This window comes from Mauremys reevesii, linkage group 4 (genome assembly GCF_016161935.1).
Source record: "Mauremys reevesii isolate NIE-2019 linkage group 4, ASM1616193v1, whole genome shotgun sequence".
Classification (NCBI taxonomy): domain Eukaryota; kingdom Metazoa; phylum Chordata; order Testudines; family Geoemydidae; genus Mauremys; species Mauremys reevesii.
In genome coordinates this window covers 113,033,476-113,058,298 of record NC_052626.1, presented here as the reverse complement: position 1 = coordinate 113,058,298, position 24,823 = coordinate 113,033,476, and the positions used below count along the sequence as shown (strand labels likewise).

Genomic DNA, 24,823 nt, shown 5'->3' with positions numbered 1-24,823 from the left:
AATATTTTTATTATACTTGTAATTCCGTCATGATTATTTCAGAAATAAGTATTAAGTCCCATTGAAAAGTTAAATGCAAATGATTTAACTTTGATTTATTTTGAATTCAGTGGAAAAAAATTGCATACAACAAACATCCTTAATATGTGACGGCTAAGAACTAACATGGTTGCAGAGTGGACTTTAGACATATTCTAAAATAATAATTTGTCCACAAATCTTGTGGAACCAGTTGTGAAAGTTATATAAATATACAAGCTTGTATAGGTAAACCCCAATTTTATTAGTCACACCTACGTCAGTAATCCATTGTAAAACTGAGGTTTCTTAAAAACAAATTTAAATTTTTATTATGGATTTCAAGTAGAGGACCAGATACAAATTTCAGGTAACACTGGTATTTGGAGTTTGGAAAATCAGGCTTTACTTTTATGTTGTTAGTTTGAAATCTCTGAAGCAAATGTTGCTGAATTTTGTACTGGTAATGATTTTACGAGCACATATCCATGGCTTTAGGCACCCTTAACAGTATTTTAAAAATCAAATTACACCATCTATTCTGCGTAGCACTACTAACCAACAATAGCTAGGGAAAACAATCTCCCCTTTGCGTCCTCACTTTCCCCCTGCCTGATGACTTATCGCCCTCCTAATTTATCCCCTTTAGATGGGCCTTTTGCATGTCTGAAATGTTAACAGATTTGGGTTACTTCATTCTGGGTGAAATGGTACAAGTTCCAAGTTCAAGGAGAACATCCTACCAGCAATCCCCTTTCTTGCGGATCTGGGAGTACTGTTACAATAACCTTACGTTCAGGTATAACCCTATAAAAAGCGTGCTTCCAAAACTTAGCCCCAGCTTCATTTGCTGAATGGTTTTGAGAGAGTTTTGTGAAGCACACTGCAACAATCTAATCTCTAGGCAAGGAAGGTATGTGAGACTGTTTGCAAGGTCTGTATCTGAAAGAAACATCAGTTTCCTGGGCATATTTAAATAATAGGAGATCACCTAAACCAAATTCTAGGTCAGCCCAGGATTAGAGAAAGCTGCCATTTCATCTGGTCTTTCGCCCTGTCCAGAAAGATAGCATCCTAATTGTTTCATGGCCCCTTGCCACAGAGACCAAAGGAGATCAAATAAAACGAAAGAATGAGAACCTACATCATGAACTCACAGGGCAGAGATGACACTCCTGGACCTCACTTCTTCCCCTCTCCCATTATACTTCCAATCAACAAAACAGGCTGCTGGAATCCCTGGTGATAGCAGAGTGGGCTCCCTTAAAGGGACTTACTTTAGCTGGTGTCCCAGCTGATTGAGGGCATCCAAGCCAGGCCTGCACCAGTGCAGTGCCTCGCACTTCTTGTTGCTGCTGGTATCCTTGGTGGCGTTGCCCTTTTAGAGGGAGGATACTGTAAGATTGAATAGTTTTCTATTTAAGTAACCCTGGTGTTTTTGCTTTTCACAGGTAGTGGTGCTTCAGGATTTGAGGGCCAAAGTCGCTATGTGCCTTCCTCTGGAATGTCTGCCAAGGAGCTGTGTGAAAATGATGACCTAGCAACTAGTTTGGTTCTTGATCCCTATTTAGGTTTTCAGACACACAAAATGAATACTAGGTAACTTTGTTTGTCTTTATTTACCTAGCAGAGGAATATTCATCTTAGTGATGTAGACAGTAAAGGGTAAATGAGGAATTTCTTGTATATCTGTAGAAATTTACAAAATGGTAGTATCTGTTTTTATATTCTTGTTCTGTTGGGTAACTTTAGCCTTCAGAGTGGTGCTGCTCTGGTAAATGGGACTCAGAGCATGGTAGCAACATGTAGCTGCACCACTATAGTTGGTATTTCCATTAAACTCGGTTGTCAAGTTCCATTATTGAGCAGGAACTTAATAGAAAGTTTCTTAATCTAGGTAACAGTTACGTTAATCAGTTCAGAAGGGGTTATATTATTAGCCTTTTGAAATGATGTTTGGTGGTAAAAGTAAAATTTTTGTTACTTCAGGTGCTGGACTTCCTTCAGTCTCTGATTTATTAAAAGGCCTAGTGTGACCATTTAAATGTTGTTGGCACTAAGGCCAACAATCTCAAACAAGTGCATGCAAAATCCCCCTAGAGGGATGCGATTCAGGTTGTCTATATGCATGCCTATATACATGTGCACACTTGGGACTTGCGCACCCAAGTCAGGCATATACATTTGTACTTAGACACACATCTTCCTGAAAACTTGAACTTAAAATTGGTGTGGATCGGTGTCTGGTTTTCGAGTGTTTGTTCCTATTTTTCAGAAATACTACAGATTATACACAGTCTGTAACATCCTGTTAAATTGTCCGTGTATGGACTTTTTATTGCAGTAGTTTTAATTCTATATGCTTACCAAAAATACATATAATCATGGGAGGAACTGTCTCTTATTTTGTGTTAGGCATTGTATAAACACAATGGGGCCTTGATCTCAGTTAGAACTTTATTACAAATAGAAATTAATCAGATAATTCAACCAGTTCATACTAATATTTTCTTGGATAAAGTTTGTTTTGATTTATTGAAGATCCAAAATATTTGATCATTATGTTAGAATATTTTTTTTATCTAAGCACTACTATTTATATACAATTGCATTACTAGATCATTGCTGTATTTTACTACGTCGAATAGGTCTTGGATGTAGAAAAACAGGTTGATCAATATGAATGCTAAATTAATTCATGTTGTCATGCAATAAAAATTAATGCACTAGTAAGTCCTTACACATTAGTATTATATTGGTGCAGTGGTGTGTTAAAAAACACTTGAAATCTGCAGACCCATTCTAAAAAGCTGCATTTTCAGAACTCAGCATCCATCCTTCTGCCATTTAAGGAATGCTTTCATTTTTCAGGTGTATTTCAGGGTATTGGTTAGAATAGCATCTTGAGTCCACAATAAAACTGCCTATTTAGGTAAGTATTCTTAAGGTCCTTGTTACTGCAGTTTTGAGCATCTGCTGTAGTTGCCCCAGCTGGTTACAGATGCTACTACAGTTAAAAACGCCCTTTTTCTATTGCATGGGAAGTCAGATGAAAGAGATAGGTGTATACATGATTCTGTTGCTTCCTGTCAAAGCAGTGATCGTGCAGAGAAATTATTTCTCCTTTCTTTGTTTTATGATTGACATGCCAACTTCATAAATGTGTAATGTTTTCTGGTTATAAGACTACAACGAGCAAACTATATTTCTTCAGTTTTTTGTTTGTTTTAAGATGTTACTGATTTCAAACAAATGGCTGTGAAACAAAAGGCTATCACCATGTATTTCTTCCTTTCTCAGGCCTGTAAAACAATGTTACAGGCAGTGTGCAATTAGAATTCAAGGGTAATAGTTACTAAATTTGAAGCAGCGTGAGAAACATTTTGGTGATTTGTAAAGCTTCCGTCAGAAACACATTTTCCCAGTTCTGTTGAGAAAGTGTCTTATTGCAATGAATTAAAATAAAGGCATCAGCATAGTTCTTCTTTAGCTTCTCTTGGTCACATCTGGTTATTGTCATGGCCAGACAGCTTGGATTTTTGTTGCTTTTATCTAGTAAGGTGTTTTTCTTGTTTTGCATTCTTATGAGGTAAAAAACTTCAGATGCAGAATGACTAGATAATTGTTAAGAGAATAAGAAACACTAGTACCAGGACATGCCATGATAGTAGAAATTAAATTAGTTTCACAACTCTTAATTCTGGAACATCTTCAACTTCAGTGTTAAGAGGTCTTGCAAACATTACACCATGTATATTGAAATGTGTCTAAAGCAAAACATCCAGTCATGGTAGAAAATGCACTTTTTTTCCTTCAGGCAAGTTGAGAGGAGGCTGCTATGCAAATAGTTATGTCACAAATATTCTACAGTAATCTTGAAGATGTTTTGTATCTGTTGATTTGCATATGGTTACAAGGTTTGTATTTATGTAAACAGTCCAGCACAAGGCTGATCGAAGGTCAACGTTCACTTACATTTCTGGAAGTCAAGATCCTATTTTCTGCTGCAACTGGATAAATATACAAATATCCTGTTATATATAAATTTTCTCTGTGGGTCTGATTTAGCAATTAAAAGTTCTTTAAGGATTTGTTATTTGCACAGAAATCATTGGGCGGGCAAGACATCTTTAAAATTCTTAGTAAAACATTTAAATTAACATTTTCCCTTTCCTCTTTTTGCCCTCCCCCACCCCTGTTGACTGAGCTACTGCTGTCAAATAGAAAATAAGTGTGGTGAATTGTGTATTATATGTTGCTGGTGATTTTATTATTTTCTCTGAAACATTAGTGAAATAATATGAAGTCTGAAATAATATGCCTGGATTTAGTTAGAAACTTTAATGCAGTATTCTCATGACCATGCCTCCTCAGAGCCCCACATGTGCCATGTGAATCACCAAATCCTTTTGAGCAGTAGTTGGTTGATGTTTTGAAAAGGAAATTTTATAAGATAAAAGGGTGTTCTGATAAGCATCCCGCCAGACTCCTAGAATTTGGAGAAGTCACCTATATTGGGATCACAAGAAGAATAGAAGCAGGTGGACTGGTCATCTATGGCAAGATGGATCCATCTGACTAAAGCACCAGAAGTCAGTGCCCTTTGAATACTTCGATAGATGAGATATTGGAGACTCAAATTATCATAGTACCAAGCTCCTACTACTTCACCTTCAGGGTCTATCAGAATGGTTCAGGTGAAATTTGCTCTACCTCAGCGTTTCCCAGAGCTTTGCAAATAGGACCTTGATGCTATGAAAGCCATGTTTCTGGAGCAAGCTGGTGTCACTTTCAAATCCATTTAATCACAGTTCTTACTGAATTTAATTTTGGTGATTTGAACTTCTTGAAACCAAGAAAAACAGGTATTTTTCACTTTATACTGCAACACTATGTAAAAAGGAGCCTAGTTTTCTGTATTGGAGCATCTGTGGAGCATTAAATGTCATCTTAGGCAGCTTCAGAGTTTAAATCTTACCTAGGCTTTTCTCCATATGGTTATTGTGCATCTTAGGGCTTTTAGGCCTTTGAACCTCTGCCTCCTGAGTTAGTGATTTCTCCAGGGAGTGATGATGAAACAGGTCCTTTTCTTTGTAGAACGCAGTCTTCTCTGGGTTCCCTTACCTTAGCCCTCACAATTAGTAGTTCTGCTTGATGATGTCAAATGCTTCTAAGGATATGTCCAGACTACCCGCCAGATCGGCAGGTAACGATCAATTTATCAGGGATCGATATATTGCATCTAGATGAGACATGATATATCGATCCCTGAACGCGCTCCCGTCAACTCTGGAACTCCGCCAGAGCGAGTGGCGGTAGCAGAGTAGACGGGGGAGCCGCAGCTGTCGATCCCACGCCGTGAGGGCGGGAGGTAAGTTGAAATAAGATATGTCGACTTCAGCTATGGTATTCCTGTAGCTAAAGTTGTGTATCCGTGCACACACGCGTACACACACACACACACACACGCGCGCGTGCCTAAAAGAGAAACTGGGAGGCCAGTCCTGAGAGGTTTACCTTTCTACCACATCCTCTGACGAGGCTCTTACCCACTTCCTCCTTTCTTCTGAAGGGCCTGGTGTTACAGAGGACTTGGTGGACTGATAGCTCTGGAGATCCATTTAGTGACTTTGTCCAGAAATAACACATTATTTTAACATCTTGAATCTCCAAAAGAAAGTAGTCTTGTCTATCAGTTAAAGTCTGCTGGAACTGGCTGAAGAGGTCTGCAACCAGTCAGTCTTGGCTGCCTTGGTTTCTAGGAAATCATGTGCTTTGGACCAAGAGCTAGGGAGGAATTTGAACTAATCTCTCAATATTCTTCCACATGCTCACTTGTGGTTTTGGCTGCAAATGATAAATCGGAAGCTGGGAAAATGGCATCTACCCCGGGAAACAAAACATCCATAAGTTAGGTATGCCTAATAGGTTATTTTTCTGCAGTCCTGATGCTCAAGGCCTCTCGCTGCCAGGCTGTCATGCCCCTATGTTAGTCTTCATTATAGTTTAGGATGGCCTTTTAGGCCCAATTTATTCTAATGGACAAAAAAAGGAGTTCCTCAACATCTTTGAGGACCAATAAGTCTATGTAGGCATTTGCTGAGGGTCTCTTTTGACATATCCAGTGAAGCTGTTTGGTTTTGACCATGCCAGTCTGTCTTGCGGGAGATCTTTTTGACTCTGGAATTTTGAACTTTTGGCACAGGCCGAAGGCAAAATAATGGATTCACTCTTCTAAGGGACTGACGAGGCCTTAAAGAAACTGAAGACCACCAGACCCACAGCCAGGTTTCTAAATTTGGATCACTTGGCTCCTAAAAGGTGTCTTCTGGTTCCAAATGTTGCAGTTTCAAGAGTACTCTTCTGGAGCTGCCTGGCCCAGGGCCCAGACAGTATTGGAAGTCTTTCCACCCCCATTGGAGGAGGAAAAGCTTCCTCCTCTACCGCTGCAGCAGTATGTAATGCATCTAGGCTGTCTCTGAGGATGCGACTCATAACCAGTTGTAAGACTTAGATTTTTCACCCTTTTCCCTGTTTTATTCTTGTTTGGTAACTGTCCCTTTTTTGTGGGGGGGGGGGGGGAAGCCATTTTTTCAGACTGAATCTTACACACAGTCAAACAGGGATGCACCTTTAGTTTGAAATCATGCCAAAACCCAAGCTCTTTTTAGGCCTTATCTGAAATCTTTAGGGCTGTTGTGTGGACTTCACCTCACACCCACACATTCTCTCATCATTGCATAAAGAACACATCCTGATTTCAGGAGAGCAGTGCTTCAGTTGTTGTTTAACTTTGCAGAGCACCTCAGCCCCCACCTCAAGGAATTCACTGCTTGTTAACGTTTCATACAGTAGGGTTCTACGGAGATAGCAACATGGAGAAGCAAAGTGGATGGGCTACCAACAGGTAAATCTTGTTCTATAAATTCATTGCTTCCACAGAGCCACACTGAATCTCCCCTCTACTTCAAAGCCCAACTCTAAATAAGGCTTCTATAAGTAGAGGAATTCCAGGAACCATTAGAGGACTGGCATATTTATACCCTTGACTAGTGAATCCTAGAATGTGATGGAATTTGCGCACGTGCTCAAACTGTGAAGTCTTGCTAAATATGATTCTATGGTCATGTAATTAAGCACGCATTTCCTACGTTGTGGCTCTGTGTCGGTAATGCATTGGAGAACATGTATTTACAATTGGTAAGTAGCCCCTTTATAGAGCAATTTACTGTTTCATGTCAAAGTTTATCTGCATTCTTGAGACCCAGATTCCTAGAAATATCTAGATACTGAAAGTTAACTTTGTTTCATTTTGAAAAACCACTGTGGTCTAAAATCTGTGCATTGTCCAATTTTTTGATTCTTTGGTTTTATCTTGCTAACAATAAATTCCATTACTCTATTATTGGGGTTTTTTTCTTCTGCAAGACGACATGGCTGTTTCGGATTTAACTAATTTGCTGCTGTCTAAGGTATCAGGTGTGTTGGGTAACGTGTTTCTCCAGAAGTCCTGTATAAGTGGTACATCACAACATTCAGTTGAATTTCAGTGGAGTATAGCAACTTCAGAAGAATCTCCACACAGTAGTCGGACTGGAGTGCTAACAGTAGAATGAAATGATAAACTGTATTTATGAAGTGGAGATGGAGGTTAGGAGGAAAAGCGAAATAACCTCTGAATATCTTAGCCAAAACAGAAAAACATTTACTTGCTGCCCTGATCAATGAAATGATGTGGTTGAGGGTCTTTTTCTGCTTAAATTTTAGACACATTTAAAGATTGAACATATCAGTCTGAGTTTTAATTTTGCAATAGGTTTCTTGAACTGAAACTGACTAAATTATTAGGGTGTTTCCCCCTTGTTATCCATTGAAGATACAGTTTTTATTTTGGCATACAGGTTAAGAAGCTGGCTTTTTTTAATGACAGCATTGAAGATTAAGTGCAGAAATAGACTTGATTTAAAAAAAACCCCAAAGTAGTACCACTAGCTTTTGTAAACTATAAAGTTTACAAATATTGTCTGTGTGAAGACCATGCATTATATTACTTCTTTATTTCATATGTATTTTAAAAGTAAATTAAAAAACATTTCCTGTTTGGAACTGAATTTTTGTATTCATTGTGTGGCATTGTCTTCAGTGCTCCAGAGCCTTACACTGTTTGTCCTTATAGTCATGCTATAGTGCTACTGATGTAATATAAGATTCTGTTTTCACGTCCCCAAAGCAAACTGTCTTCTGAATAAAGTGCCTGTCATTCAAGCAAAGACCTTTGGGATGCAATTTTTGGTAACCTCCAACATGTCTTTCTCTTCATTTTCCGTAGTCTAAGTTTTTAAGAAGCAGCTGTAGCATTTTATAACTTCCTCATTCACCAGTGCAGCATGTCAGATATGTGCACTATATGGAGCACCATTCTGTATCTCTTGCAGGATCATTTTACCCTTTTTGTTCAAACTCACTGCTCTCAGTGACTGAATTAATCAAGGTACTATACTCCTGAACTTACCAGAACCTCTCCTTTAACTTCCTTTATAGGCAAGCATCTCACTGACCCTTGGCTTTATACCTTGGACTTTCAAGATTCTTTAAGTAACCCTGAGGTAAGAGAAACTTCAGAGAGAGAGAGAGAGAGAGAGCGCTTTGGGTTCTCTGTATCTGTTCTCTTGACAGCTTTGCTTAATAAGGCCTTCTCAGTTATAAGGGCCAAACTGGGACAAGACAATCATCTAGCCAGATCTCATATGATGACAGCCTCAGCTATTATGGGATCTCATTGATGAGAAAAAAACTACTTACTATACAGGGTAATTTGAAATATTACTATTCTGTAGCTCATCAGAAGAAGGGAAATGACTTTCTTTAAAGATGCTAGCAACGCAGAATTTTCATTCTTAGCTCTCTTGGCTCCAGCATGAGTCATGCAGGAATCTCCTTAGCTCATGAGATTTTTGGCCCTTTGAGGCAGTTGTAGATTGTCTCAAGGGGACTGTCTTAATCAGCAGGCTTCAACATCATGTGCCTCAGAGGACCCAGAACATTCTATTTTTGTTTTTTTCCCCTCTCCCCTGACTAAAGCTGGCAAAGGAGCTTATTGCAGGAGCTGCCCTAAAGTTCTAACCACAACAGCTCTGGTTCGCCATGCAGCCTCTATTTAGAAGCTGGGTATCTTTTTCTGTTTTCTAGCTTTGAGCTAGTCACTTACTTTTTGGATCAGTAAAGTTTTCTCCTTTAGCTCATGTTTTTATGTTCACTTAAGATTTTCTTTTTAGGTTCTTTTACATCACCAGGTTCCAACAGTACCTATGCAGTTGGTCTGTGAACATTCTTGGGCCACAGGCTTTTACAGAATGTGTTTAGAAATTCCGTCATGTTGGCACCATTGAAGTCAGTGCCGCATGCCATAATGTCATGCATTGCATGCAGTGCTATTATAGCCGTGTTGGTTTTTTCCCTCTTACTGGAGTGGTGTTAACAGATCACTTCACCTTGAATGGTCCCTTGAATATATGTTAACTCTGCTAAACAATCTGTTTCACCTTCTGTTTAGCTGTGACACTTTGAGTATATTTCCCAGACCTGAAGAAGAGCTCTGTGTAAGCTCAAAAGCTTGTCTCTCTCACCTACAGAAGTTGGTCCAATAAAAGAGATTCTCTCACCCAGTTCATCTCTATAATATCATGGATTCATATTGCCGGAACCAGAATCCCTGAGTGTATTCGTGGGGATCATGACTGTGCACTATTTACTATCATCTGAGTCTTTTCACCATCCTGAAAAGAAGCCTCCTTGAGTCTCCATGTGTTTTGGGAGTCCCTGGATACAGCTTTTGAACCAGCAAATCTTTTGGAGTTTACCCAAATGTACCGGTTCTGTGCATTATGGTTTTACAGGCGTGCAGCACCTCAAAAGCCCTACTTCCATTTTCAGATTTTGGAGACTGTGTGCACAGCATGACATTTCTCTGATCTCTTTCCATGTTTCAGGATTTCTGTTTGTTTTGTTTGTGGTGGGTTTTTTGTTTTGTTTTTTTGCACTTATCCTTTTGGGAGGCTCTGAGTTTCAAGACCTTTGTATTCCCTAGTGCATCCCTATTTAATTGAAGAATGCTTTTTACAGACCTACTGCTACTAGCCCCTTGGAGAAATTTCCTTGGCAAATTAAAATCCCAGATTTTCTTCCGTAGAACACTGTCTCTCTCTGCTGCTTATGATCAGATGCGGTATGGGCATTTCACTAAAATATGAATACTTGTTAGCACCCTAGATGAGGCTCCTAGTTTGCCTGTGGAGTCAGGATGTCATGGGCAATTTCAGATCTGTGGGGACCTCTTGGACTATAAAACATACTTGTTCTCCCTTTTGTTCCCATGGTTCCTGGAAGCTTGAAGTTTTTGTTTCGCTTTTTTGCATCTGGACCCAATATTTGGTGTCTCTGTCTGCTATCCTTCCTTTCCTTGAGATCAGGTTAGAATAAGTTTTCTTGCTTTGGTTAGCAAGTGCCAGAGTTCTCTCCGTGCACTACCAAGATGGAGTCTCTTATAAGACTCTCAGCACATACAGTGCTGGTCTCATTGGGTGACCATATAATATTCAAAATCCAAACCCATCCCAAGAGGAAACAGATGAATCAAAGCCAAGTGATATGCACACTCACTGACAGTTAATTACATTCAAGATACAGTTTTAAGTATGTGTGATGTCCTCAAGCAGGTCTCCCTATTCCCAACATCTCAGAAGGAGGCTACAAAGATTTCAGCCATCTGTGGTGACTTTTTAATTGCACATAGACTCCTTTTTAAATAGCTTCACTTGTTGGAATATAATTTCCTATACTTATCCTAGTTTAATTTGGCAATGTATGTTTTTCAGCCTATCATGAGACAACTATCTGATCTCAATGCTTCAAATTCAGTGTTAAAAGGGTACCTTTTATGTTTCAGACAGAACTGTTGAAGGCTTCTTTGATTAACTCTGTGAGCTAAGGTGCTTTGTGTACAAGATCACTTTCCACATGGGAGTTACTTCAGCTCCTAGAGTTAGTATGCTTCATACACTAGGGACTGACTTACCTTATAGCAGATTTTACAGTAAAGGGTGCTGCTATGGACTCACACAACATTTCCTAGCCCAGATGAGTTTTTATTTTTGTGAGACTTCCCGTGTGGTGTGTGTTTGTTTTGTTTAACTTTTCCCCAACACCTGCATGTCCATCCCAGAAAAGTGGCCCTTCTTCAAGCCCTTAACTTAAGACTCTGGGGGGGTTCTTGGAACAGATGAAAAGCCTTGGAAATGCAATCAGTTTTCACCTCTTATTTCCTTTGTAATGCTGTCACTGGAGCAACATGTTAAAAGACTGATTGCCTGGGAAGCTGTCTTGTGTCTTGAAGACAGTATTTCAGTTGATTTCAGTCCTAAACAGAATACTTCCCATTGCCTACTATAGGAAGATTTCCAGTCATGGGCATAGGATCATGTGGTTGCTTTACATATATCCATATATTTTCAAGTATTTTTGGTTGGATTTGATCTTGAGGATGGAGCTACAACTTCAATCTCTGTTTTTTATAGTATGAAGAGCCCAAACTCTTTGCTTATACGGCTTGCCTTTTTTTTTAATATGTCCCCAGTTACAGCAAATAAGACTTCATTGTGGCTTTTTTATAGTCACATTCTCACTTACTTACTGGATTTTTCCTTGTTTGCTTTGCCTATTATAGTATTTAATTATTTCATGAGTATTGGGACTTCCCTCAAACTACTTACTCCCCAAAAGTGAAAATCTTACATTGATAGTATCTTCAGAGAAGGGAGAATTATGCTGCTTCTCTAAAGATATTATGTAAGCGTCTCATTCACCTAGCCACCTGCTTCCCCTCTGAATTTGAGTTTTTAAATATTGAGAGGATGTCTTGTGCATTTGCCCTGTGGGCACTCTTTCCTCCATTTTCTATCTGGTTGACTTCTTTGGTGGTATTTGATATATATTTACTTTTTTAAAAGTATATGAGTAAATTAATTGTTTTGCCTTTATCAATTTAGAGTTTAGGGGACTACTTGCTTCCTTCTCTTAAAAGGAACTGGCTCGAATGTTCTGGAGCCTTCAGGGCATCGAAGAATAATTAGTAGGGCAGTGTCCTTGAACTAGTCTATAAGTGCTTCAGAGGACCAAAAATCTTAGAACTGGGGAATTTTCCCTCATAACTCATGCTAGAGACCCAAGACTGAGACTCCTGCATGATATCATCTTCATAGAAACAGAATTTTACGGTAAGTACTCATGATTTTCCCTTCTGTCTGTAGTCCTCAATTCTACAGATGCCTCTTGTGAGGGGAACTATGTTTTTGGTTTAAATAACCATAAAAGTGCTGCTGAAGCCATTTAGTCAGCTCACCAATAAAAGTTGAGGACTAATTGGCGGGGAAAACCAGATAAGATACTGCCATATCCATTGCGACTAAAGGTGTACGCAAACTGTTTGTGTACAGTGTTTCATGTAATGTGGTTGCTAGGTGTGCTTCACAGTTTTGGCCAAGTAATCATAGCTCACTGCTTACTGAGGAAATTGATCAGACAATGGAAAGATGAAGCAGAAAATAAGCAAGAAGTCCTACTCTAACATTAGAGGCTGTTTCAATTTAAGATCCTCCATTTGGAATGGTTTGATGCTTGTATCCGAGAAGGCTCAGTTAAGTATGGTTATTAAATCCAGGTATAGTCTCTTTTTTTGCATCTTGGGAATGCTGGAAAGAATTATCCTTTTAACATCTATGTGAGATGTGTATTGAGGGAGAATTCTCTGGTGTACAAAATGAGCAAAAGCATATCCTCAGTAGTCTGATTACATCGTTCCTCCAAGTTGAGGTCTCTCTTCAGAGCTTGTTCAAGAGACAGCTCCCCCCCACCCCCTTGTATGAGAGGGCCATTTCCAGATTTTTGGCACAATAAACCAAAAATGGAATAATTAGATTTTTTTTTTTTGTAGGAGAGCATCTGTATTTACCTAAATCTTGCCACCTTATCAGACTTCATCCCAACCATTACAAAGCTAGTCTGTCTAGTCTGTCTGATCTGTCTCCTCTTACAAAAGGTCATTTGCCAAGTTCTCTGCTCAGTGAGATTCCCTGGGGCTTTAGATCCTTTGGATACTACAAAAAGATCAGTATGTTTCAAGAGAGCACAAAATGGAGACCCAGTGAAAAAGCACACTAGTATAAAAGAGCCACGAGGGTTTGGTTGTTTCCAGTGCCAGTAGAAGTGCCATTACTAACATGAAGTCTTCCTCTTCTGCCTCACACTTGTATCAAGGACACAAGAATGGTGGGTTGTTTTTTTTCCCCTGAGGCAGAAAGTGATTCAAGCTATCATTTGTTTGATTTGTATTTAACTTATTTCATTAATTGTACCGTAGAGCATAGCATCTTAATGTCTTCTGTTCTGTGGCAAGTAACAAATGGGAAGTAAAGCATACTTGGAGAATACATGATTGGCAGATTTTTTTTTTTTACACAAATGAAGATGTGCAAGTAATTCAGTGACCCACCTCAAAGAATTAATGGGATGTGATGGTCTCACCTAGCCTTGTTGATGTTTTAACCCAAATTAGCTCCAAGAGTTTTCTCAGAGTACATTTTTTCTTGTTTTGACATGAAATATGCCGTTTGAGTGGTAACTAAACCAAAAATAATTACAGTAGGTCCCCATTGAAGACTCTGAAACAACCGTGAGCCTCAAATAAGATGACTATGTCCTCTAGTTGGCCTATAGGAAAAGTCCTCTGCCCCAAGGGGTATGGTTCAGTCAACAATTGTTAATAGGTCACTTATGCAACAGAGATGTCTTATATAAACAAATGGGTATTTAGAGGCAAAAACACGTGCAAAAGAATTTTTTTCTTTTGGCCTGTGTGGGAACAGTCCCCTGACATATGCCAGGTACTCAAAAATTTGGGCTGCATGGCATATTGGTTGTCAGAAATCACTTGCAGAGACTGCATGAACTTTGATGTTTTCTACTTGCTACTAAGGATAGTGTTTGCATTGCTTGGACATTTACAATCCCAGCCTCCTGTAGCCAATACAGAGGGAAATGCCTTTTCTATCACCAGGAATTTCTCTTTGGTGTATGCCTTTCTCTTTCTTATAATCCTCAATATTTAGGGGGAAAGCTATCCTCGTTTCTTGTTTAACATTGGTTTTCAGATGCAGTGTTTTAGCGATTTGGCTAATCAGTTTCCTTTATTCCCTTTCTTTGGAAAGACTTTTTCTCTCAGGGTGGATACGCCATAGTTTAGGTCAAAGTAAAATCATTGGAGTGGGATACTTTTTTTAATAGGTATTTTATATATATATATAATATATACACTGAGATTTATTCTTCATATGGGTGCAAGTGTAGTCATAAAGCTATAGAAATGTGCATTATTGCTCCCTAAAAAAAGGGATGGATAAAGGGCTGGATACCATTAGGTACCGAATTCACTACTTAGTAGCAAAGTAAGGTGTAGGGTTTATAGTGGGCTTTATAGAGTCAATATACTACATATTTTCTTTAGGCAACAGTTAACACTAAGTTTGGGTTAAGGCAGTCTCCATCCTCAAGCCAAGTATTGAAGTAATTGTGTTCTTCCATTTGTGCCTTTAGAATAACTGATTGTATTTCTTGTGTTAACTTCAGTTAACATCCCATTACTCTTAGTGGTAGATCTGAAGATGGAGAAAGAGGGATGAAATTATACAATAACAAACCAAAATCCTAGGTAGTTCTCATGATAATATTACAGGGGGAAAGGGTTATGGTGGTTGGTTGGTTTTGTTGGATTTTTTTGCATTTGTATTGTTTGGTAGCAAGGGAAGGGATATGAAAGCATTAAAATCATATTTCTTGTTTGGTCATTGCTCCCTGAATGACCGATGATAACCTATCTTTTTTCGTTACAGGATCTAAATTTCCTCAGCCAGATCTACTGTATAGTTAAGAAACTATAATTTTCTCCAGATTAAACATTCGTTAACGTTTCCATTATGTTGCTTCAGAGCTCTGAGAATGAGGGACCTAACCATGACTACATGATATGTAGCCCCCTTGATGCTAAGAGTTGAATAATCCTAGTGCAAAATTTCTTGTCAGCAATGGAATGAGATATGTGAAAGGATTAAATAAGGATGAATAACAGTTGATTTAGAGTGTTTTTATTTTTATTTCAGATTTCGACCTATAAAAGGAAGGCAGGAGGAGTTGAAAGAGGTGATTGAACGTTTTAAGAAAGATGAGCACTTAGAAAAAGCCTTCAAGTCCTTGACGTCAGGTGACTGGGCCCGGCACTATTTTCTTAACAAGAACAAAATGCAGGAAAGGTTGTTCAAGGAACATGTAGGTTTCTTTATAATTGTTTTCAGATTGCTCATATGTATTTCAATGCTTTCGTAGCCTTTTAAGGAGTATTTTGAATATTACATAAGTGAGAGAACAGGAGAAGTAAAGAAAATAAAGCCACTGTGTAGCCTTGCCTTTCTACCCATTTTCATCTTTAGATTTTAAAACCCAAACTTCAAAAAAGGCAGACTAAGGAACCCAAGGAGGAGAAAGCTCTGACCAGAGGGAGGGAAATATTTTTTTAGTTAAAATCAAAAAGATGGAATTGTTTCCTGTCCTCAAAATCTGGCAAAAATAGTAAAGCCATATTACAAATTCTCCTTTCCCAGAGGGTCTGACAAACTATACAAGCTTCCTTTGGATAAAACTGACATATAGAACATCTCCCATAGAACTGACCCAGCAATCAAAAAAATCCATTAGCTAGTCTTCTCGTCCTCTTGTGGGTAGTATCTCTATCTGGCCTGTTGACCAAAAAGCTGGACTCTACCTTAAAGAAACAATGAGGCTATTCTCAAAGGCTAAACAAAGCTGTCTGTTTCCCCTTAAGAACTAAGGAGATTTGACTCCCATAAGAAGTTCCTAATAAAAAATTGAACTTTATCCTTCCAATTTGTCTTTGTTGCAGCCTGAGGTACTCCTATATATTTAATTAAGACACTGTGTGGAGGGTATTTATGTGTATCTACAAATCTTTCAAACTCGGGTGGATTACATAAATAAATAAACCTCTCTGTGGTAATATGTGCAATTAAAATCCGTAATCCAGAATGTCCACAAACTAAAGGCAACAAATACTGTAAAGTGACATTTTTGACTCATAAGATACAGAAGTTTTCATTACTTTTTTTTGCAGACACTTAATACAGCAGTACTCTATCTTCTTTGTCATTCCCATTCAGGTATTTATTTATTTACGAATGTTTGCAACTGACAGCGGATTTGAGATATTGCCTTGCAATCGATATTCTTCAGAGCAGAATGGAGCCAAAATTGTTGCAACAAAAGAGTGGTAAGCATTGTAACTGTAAATTAAGTCATTGTTTATATCCACATTTTAAAAAAAATAAATGTAAAACCTGTGTAAATGCAATAAAAGAGTTGGAGTTAAAACTACAGCCAGTAAATGTGGAAATTCAGTTTTTCAGAGCTTGCAAGTTCTTTAAACCAATCACCACACAAGAAATTAATCACACGTACTTGTCATGCATCAAAGTGTAAATTCTGTAGATTTAATGTTTTGTGTTGCCACATGTTCTATACACAATTTTGGAATAATCCTATCCTGTCAAAATTAATTAATTAAAAAAAAATTAGTCCTCGGTGAGGAACATGCCCATGTCAAGATTCAGACATAGCCAGATTTGCTGTAGCTGTGTCAGAAAAAAATGAGGTAACATTTTTTACAATTGGAAACATGAGTCTCTCCTTTGAGGGATGCCTTCTGCATATTCCAGTTTGTTAGACAAGCATGCCTTATATATTCAGACTCTCCTTTTGGGAGATATTTTTGATTATTTAGTTGGGTAGTCAAGTTTTTTGTTGTTGTTTTTTAAATTAAAAGTTGTTTTAGCACCTCTGCCATTGCAGGTATCGTCCAGACCTGCAAAAGCAGGAGGACTACCTCAAACCCCTGTTACGGTGGGAGAAGCTCTTCGGACCCAACACTGGTACAGGGTATTCAGCACTGTCTACGTTGAGTGGCTACTCAGATTCAGAGATCTTGTTTCCAGAGTGGCTCTGTGCCTGGCATAAGTGGATTTAAATTTCCCAGATTCATTTGGGTCAACAGAATCTGGTTGAAGAGCATCTGGAACTGTCCACTCCAAAGAACAGCTTGCTAGTAGAGACTCTGTGCCCAACAGTGGGGTATCAAAGTCCCTGATTTCTGTCTAGGTTGGTAGAGTTCATTGCCATGGAGTATGTCCAGTATGTCTACATTTGAGAAGCCTCTAATAACTGAAGACTGGTTGGCAGAATGGCTGTATATCAGGCATAAGGGTATCAGGATTTTATGTATCTACTGTTTTTATAGATGAGTGCTAAATGACACCATCATCTTCAAGGTCCTGGTCAACTGAGTCTTTTTCCAGAGCTCTAGCACTCGCAATTTCAAGGAGCATCTTGACTCTAAAGACCCTCTCACCATAAAGGGCATAGGTAGCATCTGAATCCCTGTCTCACATGAGTTGGTGGAGAGCTTCTCTCTACTAAGTCCTGTTAAGCAGGCATGAGACTCCAGTTCACTATCAAGCAAGCTACATTCCCTCTCCAGAGGGAAAAGTGGAAGAATCAAGAGAGACAGAGTACCAGTAAGGTTCCTCACTCCCACTTAATATCTACAAAGTTGGGGATAACAGGTCACCAACTTTCAGTCGATCTCCCATTAACTTTTCAGTGCAGAATAGGCAGACGGGCATAGATGAAGCCTTAGTATTGCTCTCCTCCATGCTTGAGGCCTGTGTATGCTTCAGCATCAACCTTTTGCTGTTGCCTTCTCTAACATTGGGAAGAGTGCAGAAACAGTGCCAGTTGTGCTTATGTCAAAATCCATTGACCTGCGCAAGGATCCCTCCCCTGTAACTCTGCTCCAGGCTTTGGCCCCAGAACCTTTTCTACGGTACCCTGATGCTGTCCCCACTTCTGTCACTTCCAGTTTTTTGTTTGTAAATCATAAGCACATACAACATTTTATATGTCTAAAATGAATGTATAATATTTTATATCTACATAACTTATGCATTTTGAGTGCCATTATTCAGCAAAGCACTTACACTCAGCATTTGTTTTAAGCATCTGAGTAATCCATCCTTATTCAACAAAGATAAACGCCCCCTTAAAAATGTTTAGGAATGTAACCTTTTAGATGTGAACAGAAATGCTTTTAAATTAAATACAGACAATAGTTTAAGATCCACATTTGCTGACAGATTGCGTGAATAAATTTTAAAATTACAAATATATTAAGATTTAATTTTTTTTTTCTGATTTAACTGCTAGGACTTGAGTTCAAGTCTCAGATTTTCTTGTGTTAATTGATATTACTAATGTGTAAAGCAGTGTAAAGAATTAACTCTTGCAGGGGAGAGACAGATCCCTGAACTAAGATCTTCACAGAAAAAAAAAAGTTATTTTTAGTGTTATCTGTGTATTCTGTTAGTTGTTTTAAGATCTTAAACAGTTTAAAAAACACTTTCTATCTTTTTAAAACTATTTTTTGGTGAAGAAAGATTTTTGGAATGTTTTTGTTACTTGTTTTGTAATTGTTGGAACTTTTCTCTTTAATTTTTTAACACTTAGGAAACGAAATGACAAAATAGAATTACTGGTGGGTTGTATTGCTGAGCTATCAGAAATAGAAGAGAACATGCTACTCAGACATGGAGAGAATGACTTTAGTGTCATGTATTCCACAAGGAAAAACTGTGCTCAGCTATGGCTTGGTCCCGCTGCATTTATCAACCACGGTAAGCAACAAGGATAGGAAGTATAAAACAACAAAAGGTACTCCATTTAAATGTTCCTGTGTGTAAGCTTTTCCATGCAGCCTCAAAGTGGAAATGCTGCTTGGATTCACTCTGTGTTAATTGTATCTCAGATACATAATTCAATCTGAAAGCCTTTATTAGTTTAAGGCCTAAATCCTGGTCAGCTGCTGAGCTGTGCACTGGGAAATTAATTGGAAGCTATGGGAAGGGCTCTCTTTCCTCCTCCTCCTCCCCCCCCCCCGCCCGGCCCCCCCCCCCCCCCCCCCCCGCCCGCTTCTCCCAAGCATACATACAGGGGAATGGCTGCTGAATCTGCATAACTGCAGATTTCAACCCTCCCCAAATCCCTACTGCATGGCAATGTTCAGAGAATCTCCTCAGAGTTGGGCACAGGCATGTAAGGGATGTGTGTTTCCATGGGGAGTTTTTTTTTGTCTTCCTAATGTAAAGAGCTTAGAAACCAAACTGTATTAAAGCTGTTTAAGATGTCCACTTGTATATAAATCATTCTTGTGTAATAACATATCCTCAAGTATTTAGTTGAGATTCTAGCAGATGTTGAAGTCAGAGCAAAACCTTACTTTAGATATCTATAACTATTCATGTTTCAGGTCTTATCAACAGTTAATTGACTTTATCTTTTGGACCTTTTTCAGATTGCAGACCTAACTGTAAGGTAAGCATGAAACTTTAAAAAAAAAAAAAAAAAAAAAAAAAGGCAAACCACCAAATCCCGCCCCAAGCATGCCTGTCAAGTATACATATACTTGTTTTGTATTCAAACACCCAAATTAACCTTAATGGTTATCTGTTTTCTTTTAGTTTGTATCAACTGGTCGGGATACAGCATGTGTGAAAGCTCTAAGGGATATTGAACCTGGTGAAGAAATTTCTTGTTACTACGGGGATGGTTTTTTTGGAGAAAATAATGAATACTGCGAATGTTATACCTGTGAAAGGTATGTGCTGACAACGTAAACAATAAGCTATAAGAAGGCATGTGGGCATATTGGATGCCCACATAACATTCATGTTGTGAAGCTGAAGGGCAAGTGCTATTCAAGAATTGTAGGTATATAGTATAATCATGTTCTTAAAATGTTACCTTTTTAAATGCTTTTAATTTCCAATTTTTATCACCATATTTTCCAAAATTTCTTCAGAGCTCAGTTCCTCCCACTCCACCCTGCACCCCTGCAAAAAAATAGAACAGTGCAGACTTTAGAAATTTATTGGATACTAAAATGTGCATGTGTTGGACAGAAAAACAGCATTAGCAATCTCCTAGCCATCTAATATTATGAGAATTCTCACAACTCTGCTGTGAACTATTGTCCTCGTTTTCAGGGATATCCAAAGACAGTTTCATTCACTCAGTTTTTGTTGCTCAAATGTCCTGCTTTTTGGTGAGAATGGTAGTACCTCTCACAGTCTGTATAGTTGTTAGAACTTGTATTTTTTAAACATAGACATCAGATTTGGTGCTACTGCTATTTACACCAGTTCATTTCATAGTAACAGAGGCAAGTTGACTTTTTTTTTTTTATCCAGACTGTCCCTGCTGAACTTTTTTGCATGCATCTAGAGAATTTCAAGAGATCTCCCTTTTGTCTTCATTCTGTCTTCTACCCTAATGAAATTTCTATTTAAAAATAAATAAATAAATTCTGGACATAGGAGAGACTGCTCCAATACCATCCTGGGAACTTTATCTAGATTTGTTTGTTTATTTATTTGGGGGGGGACATAGATCTGTATTGCAGCTGGGGAGTTGAATGGCAGTGTGTGTAGACATAACTGCACTAGCTGTAGTCTAAGTCAGTAAAAATAGAAGTGAGGATGCCATAGCACAGGCTGCAGGAGCCCATCTGACACCCAACCCTCCTTCCTCACCCTCTTCCCCCCCCACACTCACTTATGCAGCTGGTGATGATTCCATGCCTCTGCATTCTCTCTGTTTTTAGTGAGCTAGTTAGAGTACAGCAAGCGCAAGTACATCTGCACAAGTTGACTTTCAAACCGCGGCTGCCATGTAGACACATCTTTTAAGAGCCTTTTTGGATAAACTGTTGGAAAAAATATACTGATCTTGTAAGCTTTACACATTTGTGTGTGCATGTCTGTGTGTGTATATGTATACACGGACATACATGCACACTCCATGTGTATACAGGAGAGTGCACACTCATATGGGTGTGTGCATGTGTCTGTGTAAAAATTGTATATATGAATGAGCAGTTTTCTTTGTTCCTTGATGATTGTAACGATTTGAGGGACTCCAAGGAATATTGGTTACCTGCACTGTCTGAATCTTTACCTCTTTACTGTTATTATGCAATCTATTTGTTATAATCTTCTGGTTTTTTTGGAAATGGTAAGTATCCAAGTTTAAATTATTAAATGTTTGGAAGGTCTGGTGGAATTTTCATCTTTTTACTAAGAAGCTATTGAATTGGTTTTGACATGTAAACCAAGATGCTGAAAAGTGCATATAAATTTAGATCTGGATTGTACCTAATTCTTCTTCAGATGCACTCTGCCCTTGCTCTCCTGTTTTAGCTTGATATTTGCTGCTCAGGTTGCTGCTCTGATCATAGTGGCTTCTTCCTTTGTTTCCACATGTGAGCAGATGAGTGGAGAATAGAAAGAAGCTCCGCTCAAAATCCTTCATGCTGGCCAGAGTAGATAACCAGGGAAGTGGGGTCTGTAAGTGGCACTCTTATAAGTGCAGAGCAAAAGAAAAATTGTATCTTTCTCAGGCACAGTTCCATCAGGTGGCAGAGCAGCTGACCCTTCCTTCTGTGTGGAGCTCAAAAGCTCAGTCAGTCTCTCTGATTTGCAGAATTCAATAGGACACTTATTATTCCCTATCAAAGTAGCACCAGTTAATTTAACTAAAAAGCATTGGGTTGGCCTAGTGTTTAGCACAACAATGCATGAGAGACCAAGGTTTTATTTTTCATCTCAGTTGTCTCTTGTACTCTGAATTATTATGATTTGTTTGATACAACTATTACACTAGATCCCCAAGTGAGGTTGTCTTCTAACTCTGAAAAGCGACCTCTCTGATCACTTAAGGGTACAAAAGGAAGTCTACCAGTTTTCTGCTGCATGGACAGTGATGGTGACATGAGACCTAAAGTAGGAAGCCTGAAGGCTCTGGTAAATCTTCATCCCCTTCCAGACTTCTTGGGGCAATCTCTCTTTGGCCAACAGTAAGGGTTTAATGATGAACAAATCAATTGAGTTTTTATCCATCTACAGGGAAGAAAGATACAAGTGTGAAAGGGACAATCATAATTACCAGAATACCATCGTTATCTACTTAGTAACTGTTCCTGATATCACTTTGAAAATAACAAATGCCACAATTGCTAGTTGACTTTTGAAAAAACAGTCAGATGTGAGGGGAAAATGTTAATTCTCATTGAAATTTTCATAACAGAATTAATAGCAAATACTGTTTGAACTTTTGTACTTAATTATTTTATACAAGTTGGATTATGCAAATGGTATTGAAACAGGTTTTAAGAGATAATTACTCTCTTTAAAAAAGGAAAAGGTAATTGCAAAAGACAAGTATCTATTCTCTCAGTAATTAGATGCCAGTTTCTTTTCATCCCTAATTGGAAGTGAAATATGCATACAAATTCTTTACAATATCAATAGCAGAATGGCCCACAAAATACCAAAAAACTGGAAACAGTTGCATCAACTTACCTGCTCTAAATATACCTGGGATTCAAATGTTGTATGCCATCAAACAGAGCCTTACTACTATATCAAGTTGTTAATATGTATTATTCTCTTTTATAGACGTGGAACTGGTGCTTTTAAATCAAGAGTGGGACTTCCAGCACCTACTCCTGTGATCAATAGCAAATATGGACTGAGAGAAACAGATAAACGTTTAAACAGGCTTAAAAAGTTGGGTGACAGCAGCAAAAACTCAGACAGCCAGTCTGTCAGCTCTAACACTGATGCAGATACCACTCAGGAAAAAGCTAATGCAAGTAAGCAAAGGGAAAACTTTTTTTATAAAAGGCGTTGTTTTCATAATATTAGAAAACTCTCACTTCAGTGGAATTCCAGTCTTATATTGATGAGACATAACAACATCTAGGCTTTTCATTTTATATAAACTAAAGATTAAGAAATAAAGATTGTATTTGTACCCAGAATTTTCTATACATCTCCTGTTTCAAAGCATACCACAGTACAAAATGTCTCAGTATGCCTGTATGTATTTACTCGTTTCAAAATACCGCATACACAGTAGAACATTTCAGGAAATATGAATGATCACGAGTAAGAGAAATTCAAGCAGGTAAAGAAATCCACATTATTAGTCTGGGAGCATAGAATCATAGGATTGGAAGGAACCTTGAGAGGTCTTCTAGTCTAATCTCCTGCACTCAAGCCAGGATTTAGTATTCAAGTGCTTGCTCATATCGATTCCAATTAGGTGTGCATGTGCTGCGTGCATGATCGTCGGAAGATTTTTACCCTAGCAACACTCGGTGGGTCAACTGAGGCACCCCATGGAGTGGCGCCTTTACAGCGCCGGATATATACCCAAGCCAACCTAGCGCCCCCTCAGTTCCTTCTTACCACCCATGACGGTCATTGGAACTGTGGAGCGCAGCATAGCTGATCTCCACTCCCCTAGCTTCGCCTCACGAAGATCTTCTTCCTGGTACGGTCGGTACCAGTCCAGCTCCCGGCACCGATCCCAGCGCGGTCTACTTGGAGTCGATCGCGGCACCGTTCCACCCATAGATCATCGTCGAGATCCAGATCTGCCTCCCGGCACCAATATGATCGCCAGTCCCAATCCAGATCGCAGTACCGCTTGAGACCATGGCACCGATCTCCATCTCCGCGGCACAGTGCGGTAACGCAAGACAGAGTAACCCAGTATACGCAGTCGGCTCCACCTTGGCCGTCCCATCCCAACTCGAGGTCATCCCAGGCAGAAAGTGGCTACCATATCCAGGACCAAGATGCGGATGGTGCTAGCCAATGGCACAGTGAGGGGCAGGATCCTGGTCAGGGACCTCTGCAATGGTCCTTTTGGACCCCTTGAGCATACCGTCAGGCCCAAGGTGTCCCCTCGGGGGCTTCTCGCTCTGCCCACTCGGAACCCCGGGTACCAGAGGCCACTGTGAGTCGCCCTCCCCCGTGGGGTTCGGAGGCGACGGCCCTGTACTCAGCTCAGGCCCATGCCCCTAGCATGGTGGACCTAGGGCAGCTGGACCCTCCTCAGCAAGACTTGCCCCAGGACCCGTTAGTCCCTGGAGTATTCTCCTCGTCTTCGCCCGACGAGGCAGTGGCGGGTACGTCCTCCTCTGGCCTCCCACCTGTAGACCTCCGTGCACACCAAGAGTTGCTTCACAGGGTGGCACAAAACATGAGCCTCCACGTGGAGGAGGTGGTGGACATTCTATCTGCCGATACCCCGACACATGTAGCCTTATCGTTATTCAGACCATCTAGGCTAATGCCAGTACGATCTGGCAATCTCCGGCCACTATTCCTCCCACTGTCAAGGGGGTGGAGAGGGAGTACTTGGTCCCCTCCGAAGACTACGAATACTTGTATATTCACCCCCAACCGTGCTCCCTCATTGTACAGTCCATTAATGAAAGGGAAAGACGTGGCCAACAAGCTCCCACTCCTAAATCCAAGGATGCTAGAGGCCTGGATTTATTCGGGCGCAAGATTTATTCTACTGGCAGCTTACAACTCAGAGTGGCTAACCAGCAGGCCCTCTTGAATCGAATTATAATACCTGGAACTCGATGGGAAAGTTCAAAGAGCTTATTCCTCAGGAGTCCAGGGAGGAGTTCGGGGGCCCTACTAGAGGAGGGCAAGAAAGTAGCCAGGACATCTTTAAAGGCCTCAATAGATGCGGCAGACTCGGCGGCTAGGACTCTAGC

The 24,823-nt window shown here is 39.5% G+C and overlaps 1 protein-coding gene across 6 annotated transcripts in view; it reads left to right on the top strand.

Moving 5' to 3' along the window:
• The window catches only part of KMT5B (lysine methyltransferase 5B), a 57,374-nt gene that overhangs the window by 20,639 nt on the left and 11,912 nt on the right, over nt 1-24,823 (top strand). For 5 of the 6 annotated variants that reach the window (XM_039537957.1, XM_039537954.1, XM_039537953.1 and 2 more), the window contains 7 exons: nt 1,470-1,617; nt 15,228-15,393; nt 16,299-16,408; nt 18,697-18,863; nt 19,541-19,560; nt 19,707-19,843; nt 22,701-22,897. In XM_039537957.1, coding sequence (XP_039393891.1) covers nt 1,470-1,617; nt 15,228-15,393; nt 16,299-16,408; nt 18,697-18,863; nt 19,541-19,560; nt 19,707-19,843; nt 22,701-22,897 — 945 coding nt within the window. Of the gene's footprint in view, nt 1-1,469; nt 1,618-8,557; nt 8,625-15,227; nt 15,394-16,298; nt 16,409-18,696; nt 18,864-19,540; nt 19,561-19,706; nt 19,844-22,700; nt 22,898-24,823 lie in introns of those variants that run through there. The other variant, XM_039537958.1, reaches the window with a different exon arrangement.